Source organism: Lepidothrix coronata, unplaced genomic scaffold, assembly GCF_001604755.1.
Source record: "Lepidothrix coronata isolate B3197 unplaced genomic scaffold, Lepidothrix_coronata-1.0 Scaffold293, whole genome shotgun sequence".
Lineage (NCBI taxonomy): Eukaryota > Metazoa > Chordata > Aves > Passeriformes > Pipridae > Lepidothrix > Lepidothrix coronata.
This window is the reverse complement of record NW_016690473.1, coordinates 561930-570199: the sequence shown is the minus strand read 5'-3', so window position 1 is coordinate 570199 and position 8270 is coordinate 561930. Positions and strand designations below refer to the sequence as shown.

At 51.2% G+C, this 8270-nt stretch overlaps 1 protein-coding gene across 1 annotated transcript in view; it reads right to left on the bottom strand.

The window, feature by feature from the left end:
• EDEM2 (ER degradation enhancing alpha-mannosidase like protein 2) overlaps window positions 1-3601 on the bottom strand; it is a 7170-nt gene extending 3569 nt beyond the window's left edge. Inside the window, exons 1-6 of the mRNA XM_017837138.1 lie at window positions 3433-3601; window positions 3243-3353; window positions 3113-3152; window positions 2494-2599; window positions 1070-1195; window positions 198-445 (exon numbers count right to left, since the gene is read on the bottom strand). Coding sequence (XP_017692627.1) covers window positions 198-445; window positions 1070-1195; window positions 2494-2599; window positions 3113-3152; window positions 3243-3353; window positions 3433-3551 — 750 coding nt within the window. The 5' untranslated portion in view covers window positions 3552-3601. The remainder of the gene's footprint in view (window positions 1-197; window positions 446-1069; window positions 1196-2493; window positions 2600-3112; window positions 3153-3242; window positions 3354-3432) is intronic.
• Window positions 3602-8270: the final 4669 nt, after the last annotated feature.

Below are 8270 nucleotides of genomic sequence, written 5' to 3'. Positions count from 1 at the left end.
ACATCTGTTAGGGGACAGAACAACGGGATAATGTTGGGCTGCACTAGCAAAGCAGAGATGTGGATGCTGCAGGTGTTCAGGAACAATGTCAAACACGAGACTTCAGCCCAGTTATGGGCACTGTGGTTATTTATCCAATTCTATCTCCTCCCTCTTTATGCTTTTTCACACTCAGCATTGCATCCACAAAACCACACAGAAAGCAGCACAGTCCAAGTCCATTCCTCACTCACCAGCCCAATATCTGAGCGATTTTTCCACAAGGCCTTCAAAGCCTTCCTGGCCACATCCTCGAACACTGGGTCACCAGTGAGGTGGCTTAAAGTGGCAAATTCCACTATAAATGTACCAATTCCAGCAGTACAGGTAACTGGGGTCTCCCCAGGGTTGACTCCATGCAGGAGGTTCACTGTGCCATAGGGCATCCCAGTTGGGGTCTGGAAAGCTGAAACACAGGATTTTTGGGTCACATGAGTGTTCAAGGTCATGTTTAACAGACTCTCAAGCCAACATGTGCTTCACAGCCCACTGCACACAGGCAAGGAGTGGGACTGGAGTGATTGCAGAGACTTTAAAGAACACAATGAGCAGCAGTGTGACCCTGGGAGGGGCAGTCCCAAGGTAAACACAGTCCTGGGAAGGTACTGTGGATCTCTTCCACCTTGCCAGAGCAGCATCCCTACTTTTTTTCCGGCTAAGTGCCAGCACTGAGGTTGTGATCCCTCCGTGGCAGCCCTGGGTGGACAGTGCCATGCCATCAGGGAACACATCCCAGCTGCAGCCCACAGAGAGGAGATAAGGCTGCATCTCCTTGTCTTTACAAGCTGCTGTTTCACAGCCTTTATTTATTATTTATATGAAGTACATTTCCCCTCAGCAAGCCACAAACTGATGTGTTAAGCCCACGCAACACTTGATATGCACGTATACAACTGCATTTTCCCTTGCTTTGAGCTCAGGGAACACAGGGCTGGTTTATGAGCTGACACATCAAGTTGTACATGTTCACCAAAGCCAGCAGCCACCTCCTAACCCACAGCACAGTGACACAAAGCAGAGAAGGGCTCACCTGGCAGCAGTTTACGAGCTGCTTCCTCTGCCATCCTCAGGAGAGGCCCCGAGCATGGCCAGCCCGCCTCGACCTCCACACCAGCCTTCCTGGAGAGCAGGTGGGCAGAGAGGAGCCCCCCCACCACTGCAAGGGCACAGGAGAACCCATTGAACAATGGGGAAGGAATGAAATCCAACACCAGTTATATTCCTCCTTATCAGAGGCACAGTTTTACAGGGAAGAGAAGTGAGGTGGCTCGTCCTTCCCGGCCTCATTCAAACGCCACGGAAGAGCGGTTTGATTGTTCCTGCAAGTCTGTGTGTGGAGTGACAGCACAAGGGGTGACTGACGGCTTCAAAGTGACAGAGGGCAGGGTTAGATGGGATATTGGGAAGGAATTCTTCCCCACGAGGGTGGGGAGGCCCTGACACAGGCTGCCCAGAGAGCTGTGGCTGCCCCATCCCTGGAAGTGTCCAAGGCCAGGCTGGAACAACCTGGGGTAGTGGAAAGTGTCCCTGCCCCTTGGAAACAAGACGGTCTTTAAGGTCCCTTCTAATCCAAAACACTCTCAGATTCTATGATATATTTCTTTAGAAGCATCAGATCCCACTTGCCCTACTACAGCTGCACTGCCCTGAGGACTATCAGGGTATATATGACATTATAGAACAGTGTAATGAACACGAACCTCTGTGAGAGGAATCCTGAATAATTTCTTCCAGAAAGTTGAATACTATGTTTGTGTAAAGTTCTTAAACTCCTTGGAGAAAACTGCCCAGGCCAGAGACACAACTTCCTGCGTGACTGACAGAGGCAGCTATATTTAGCTATTAGTTTTATATAGCTAATATAGCTATATTAGTTAATATTAGTTATTTCACAGGTTTGTCTACGGTAACAATAACCACCACAAACACAGAGAAATTACACTGCTGTAAAGTTGGCTCAGCAATAGCTGACAGGAGAGACAACAAAAGCATAACTAACAGTTTTGTACCCTGACAGTGTTTTTAGTTGGATGGCACTGAAGCAGTCAGGAATTCGGTCAGGTACAAGACTCCAAAGGCCTTTGTGATTTTCAAGGAGAAAAGGCCAAAACTAGAAATCAATAATCTCTATTCCAAAACAGTGTGTGAAGGAAGACAGGGTATAATCTGTCCTGTTTCAGTGGAAAAGATGTTTATTCCAAGGCTCAAAACCTCACACGAGAATATTGAAACTGCCACGCCTACTTCTGTTTCTGCTGGGGCAGGAAGCTGAGAGGGATGTGCAAAGAGAAAAAGGAAGTGAATTTCTTTCGGATTTTTCTGCCTGTTTACATGTCCTGTCACTCTGCACCAAAAATTCCCTGTGACCACCACCTCACATTACCCTTGTGTGCAGCTCAGAGGCTCGAACAGGAAGGAAATCCACCACAAACCCCCCAGGAAAACCCACCTCACCTCGAATGTTGGTTTCAAAGACAGATGCATTGACATCAATGTCGAAGTCCAGCCCTTCCTGCAGCACATTGACAACTCTCTGGAACTCAGAAACGTTCCCCAAGATCTGCAGGGGAACAGAAGAACAGGGAACAAAGCTTAGAGTTCATGGGAAAACAAGTGGCAGTTCAGTGCTTGGGGCTGATTCTAGTTTTGTTTCGCTATTTTGTGAAATCATTAATTACGGATAGTACTAAAGAGGGGATTGACAGTTTCATTGTGTTTAAAATGCTTTCTTGACACATTTTAGGCCTTTATTCCAGAGTTAGGAGGTGTGAGGGATGGGGAGCTCTGGCCACCTGCTCCCCAGGGGTGATGCCAAGTGAAACACAAAGCTCCAGGGTCAATGAATAGCTGACTTTCTGTCACTGCCACGTAAAAACCAGGTGTGCAGGCAGTTCTCAGTGGCCTTGAGGGCACAGTGTGGGTGCTGCAGGTGTTCAGGAACAACGCCAAACACGAGACTCCAGCGCAGTTACGAGCACTGTGGTTATTTCTCTAACTCTACCTCCTCTCTGCTTATTCTTTTTTACACTTAGCTCTGCCTCCACAAAACCATACAGGGCCGGCTCGTACTCACTAGCAGCGTGTCCAGGGCGTCGATGAGCGTGAGGGAGAAGCTGTGGAGGAGGAGAGAAGCGAGGTGAGACCCGGCGGGGGGGTGGGGGAAGGACGCTCATCCCCACGCCCATCGCGGGGACACCCCTCACCTGCCCCAGGTGTCCTGCCCGTCGCAAGTCAGCGGCCGCAGCTCGTCGTAGGGGAAGGCGCTCTCCAGGTAGTGCTCGTAGGCGTGGTAGAACATGGCCCGCACCCTCTCCCTGCAGCACAGGCACATCGCGCTCAGTCCCGGCCCAACCCGGCCCGGCCCGGTCCCCGCCCCTCCCGCCCCGCACTCACCGGTACGAAGCGACGTCCAGCCCGCGGGCGGCCGCGCCGGGGCCCGCCGGGAGCCGCAGCGCCCAGAGGCACAGCAGGGAGCCGAGGCAGCGCAGCACGGCCGCACCGGGCCCTCGCATCGCCGGGGGAGCCCCTCCTCTGGATCCTCCTCTGGATCTCACCTGGATCTCACCTGGATCTCACCTGGATCTCACCCGCAGCGCCCCCCGCTCCCCCATCCCGCACCCGCCCCGCCCCTGGCCCCGCCCTGCCCGCCAGCCAATGGGAGCGCCGAGCGCTCGGCGCAGGCGCAGGCGGAAGCGCTCGGGGCGGCGCGGCTGCATCCGGGGCGGTGCGGGAGGAGCGGGGACGGAGCGGGGGGACCGCAGTGGTGTTGTTGGGGCTGTGGGGCTCCGGCTGCCGGAATTATCGCCGGGATGGCCCGCAGAGAACGGGGAGGTTCCGGCGGTGCCTCCCCGGAGGCAGTAGCGCGCCTGCAGTAGGGATGAGCGTCCCCGGGCGGGCGGGGGGGCACGGGGGAAGCGGGCAGCGGTGGAGTGATGCTCTCACACCCAGAAATAAAGATAACGAGTGCTGTGAGGTTCGCACAGTAAGGAGGTGTTGCCAGCGGAGGGCCCAGCTGCTCTGGAAGGGATTGCCCTGTTCTCCTTTTTGCCTTTTTATTTTTGCTTTCAACCTAAGATCACTTCCGGAAGCACTGGCACCGGTTGCCCAGAGAAGCTGTGGCTGCCCCATCCTTGGAAGCGTTCGAGGCCGAGTTGGACGGGGCTTGGAGCAACCTGGGCTAGTGGGAGGTGTCCCTGCCCATGGGAGGGGGTGGAATAAGATGGGCTCTAAGGTCCCTCCCAACCTAAACCACTCTGGTTCTGCCATCAGTGCTGTGGCTCACACCAGGAAAGATTCCCAAGCCTGTATTCCCAGTGTGATCACACTGATTTTGGCACCCTGCTGTTCAACCAGGTTGAATTTTAACATCAGGATTGGCAGAGCTCTCGCTACACCTGCACCTTTAGACTTGCATTGATCCACAGTAAATCCTTCCTGTTCTCCCCATCCGTGCCCATGGGTGAGGAGGGGGGTGACCTGGGCAGGGAGAGCAGGAACAAGAGGAAAAGTGATAAACCAGCCCTTTGCCTGGCAAAGGTGCAGCATTTAGAAATCAAAACTAACCCACTTTGCTTGCAGGAGAGGAAGGGGCACAAATAACCCAACACTTTGGCTTCTCATGGCATTTATAGGGGATGGTTTGGATTGGGAAAGACCCCAAAGATATCTAATTCCAACCACTCCCCCCATGGGAAAGGATGTTTAGCATCAGGGAGGGCTGGCTGTTGATGTTCTGTAACAAAATAAACCCAGTTTCCCCTCGTCTCCCAGCCCGGGGCCATCCCACTAGGTGTCAGTGCACACCCGGATACCAGTGGCCCAAACGAAAAGCCACCGGGTAATTTAAACATATTGTTCATTTGCTGCAGCTGTAATTTGAGTTTCTGGGACCATTTATCATAAAACTGTCTGCTTGCTTATTCCATGGCTCAAGGCTGCTGGAGTATATCTCACTGTGTTCCTGGGAAAATCAAACTGCTGGAGCTGATTTCACTAAAAGCTGCCACAGTCCATTACTGGAATGCTTTTTGTTAAAGTTCATTTTCCAGACTTAAATTTAACAATGTTCTAGAGCACTGCCTTTTGCTTTCTACTGGAGCACTAATTTCCCTATCCAAGTCAGTTTTTCAATTCTAAAATTGACTGAAGCCTTTTTGAAACACGTACAGGGTGTGAGTTGCAAGAAAGGCAGGACAAGGCAGAGCTGTGTCCCTCCTGGCATCAGAGGGAGAGCTGGGAAGGTGGGATTGCTCTGCCATCGAGGCCAGGGAGGAGAAGGACTCCTGGGGGGCTAATTGCACTAATTAAAAGACCAAAACAAGGAGTGAGCACGGGGTGGTGTAAGTGGGACTGAATCCAGGGATTGGTGTGGAAGAGAGCAGCGGCTGAGAGAGTTGACTGAGTCAAACTGAGCTGGTTGGGAAAAACTTGGAAAAACTGCTTTTGGTGCAGTGCTCATCACCCTCCTCACCCTTTCTGAGAGCACTTCATTCATCCTGAGATGGGTTTGGAGGGCACATGGCGCTGTCTCCTCCCAGGCAACTCCTGACACAGGTGGATTACAGGCCATGCTGGAGCAAAGTGACTGTTGTGGCCACCACAAACCCCAGCACAGAGGGGCTGAGAAAACCCTGGAGAGCTGAGTGGGAGCAGCTCCCGTTGCCAGAGGGGAGAGCACCGTGGTCAGGGTGTCAGACAGATGCTGCACAGCCCCTGAGTGTTGGAGAGACAGCAGCTTCCACATGGTGGTGTGGAAATCACCTCTGTGCCTGTTAATAAATAGAGCTGGTGGGATGGAAAATGTCTGGGGGAAAGGGTGGTTTTCACTGTGGCTTATACTAGAGGATATTAATGTGGTGTGCACAGAATATCATACAAGTTACACAGGCTTTGCTGCAATAAATCAAAGGAGATGCAGAGGAGTGGTGCTTCCAAATGGACAGAGCACACAGTTGCTAGAATATTTAGGCCACAGCAGAGTTAAGTGCTTCTTCAGATGCCTCACTCCAGCTTGTCAGGCTCTCTGTCTTCATGAAAAGGCCACTGGCAAAATAATAGGAAGTTTGGGTTGGATGTGGGAGAGGCTGTAATTATAGGGGCGTTTAACACTTTGGTTTATGGCATCTTTAGGCTCAGGACATCTTTACTACCTGCTATTACAGTAAGTGGTGCTGTTGCCCTGCTTGCAACTTTGATGCCCATTAAGGTGGAAACTGTATGTAAATCAGGATTGCTCATTAATATTCATAATTCATGGTGGGATGTAGATGTTTGTTTAAACGGGAGGTTTATGACCACCGAAAACTGTTGCTAAGGTGGTTCTCTTGAAATAATTTTCCTTTGCGGCCGAACATCAATTCTTAATTTTAGTAGCACACGTAGCAGGATGGAAATGATGATTGATTTTTCTCCAAGTGCTGTGGGCTGCTTCAGTTGAGATTTCACTATAAAGGACTAGACATTTCCAATTGCTTTTTATAAGTTCAGAATTGATTTTATTTGTTTAGCACCTGACTAACATAATAAAAGAGAAAAATACTGCTGGGTAGAAGGCATAGAAAAAGTGATGAGCTGCCTGGTTTCTGACCTTTTTAGAGGTGATGTGTTTTTAAGCCACGCAGCAATTTATAAAAGCAAGAGCTGGACTCCCAGGTGGGACTGGTGAGGTGTCCCAGTGCTGGACAGCCCTGCTCTGCCAGGCAGGGAGAAGGAGCAGAGCAGGTCCCACTGAGGCTGCACTCAGGGAGCAGAAACAACAGCAAAAGATGAGGAGGGGAGAGCTGGTGTGGCATCACTTCACCACAGAGCTTTCCCAGCTTCAGCTGGTTCTCTTTAAACCTCTTTGTGATTTTTCTGTCACTGACTAAATTAATTAACTGACATAGTTACAACAGCTGTAGGTAGGCAACAACCAGAGCCTCCTGTTCCAAACAGGTTTCTTCCAACGAGGGCCGTGCACAAACCTTTGCACTGTGTTCACAAAGAATTGTGGCTCTGTGCAGAGTTTGAATATTTTATGCAAGTTTGCTCTGCTGTGCGATTTTGACAAGTGAGAAAACAAAACTAAAACCTAGATACCATCCCTGTGCCTTGGTTTTCACTGTGGGGATTTCTGGCACCCCTGTTACATGACATTGTGGGAGTCCAAAACTGCCACACCTGTGTGAATGAGGTTTCCTGTTCTTTATCCAGGCTGGGGTAAAGGATATCCCATGAGGATTGTGGCTTTAATATTTTTTTACCAGGCAGATTTGGAGGTGTTCAGAGGAGTGGTGTCTGTAGAACACAGGCAGGCAAACAGGGGACAGGCAGCATTTCCCTGTGACATAAATCCACATGGCCAAGGATCAGGAGAGAGGTGTGGGTCTGTCTGCTAGAGAGCCAGGGGTGTCTGCACAGGGACTGACTTCTCCATTCTTTATTTTTCTTGGTGGGCTTGCAAAGGAAAAAAAAAGGGACTAGAAGGGTTCTTCAGCTTTACACAGGGTGGGAAAGGGGTGAGAAGTTTGGTTAGTAGCTCCAGCTCAGCCAGGATTTGGACTTCAAAGTTCAGAATACTTCTGTGTCTGGGAGAATCCCTCACCTTCCACATACACGTGGTGAATGAGAAGCAGTGAGAAAACCCTGCTGTGGCTCTCTGGAAATACAGAGAAGTGGCAGAGGCATTTTATTCCCTAGTTTATGACCGTGTAAAACAAATTCACTGGAACTTGTCAGTGAACAAGGATCTCCTGCTGTTGGGTAAAGGTCAGGACACAGGTGAGGTTGTTTCCCAAAGCAGGAGACAAGGACTGTGTGACTCCAGACTGGTAACTGCTGCCAAAGGGGTGTGGGTCTGGGGGGAAGTGGGTTTTGAGCTGCTGGGCAGATTTCTTTGGTATTTGGGAAAAGCTCCTGAGGTTTTGAGGAAGGAGGACACCACCAACAGCCATTCTGGGAGAGTCTGGGCTCAGGCACAGGAGCCTGAGTGGCAGAGGCTGACACTGTTCTTGGGTGTGGTGTGAACTACACAGAGATGCACCAGAACACGTCTGGAGGAGTCACTTCCCCAGCATTCATCTCCTTTTTGCCTTTTTATTTTTGCTTTCAACCTANCCCGCCCCGCCCCTGGCCCCGCCCTGCCCGCCAGCCAATGGGAGCACGCTTCGTCAGTTCTGGCCCCGCCCCTCCTGTGCCGACAGCCAATGGGTGTCTGCAGACACTGGAGAGCTACGGCTCTCCTGGCCCCGCCC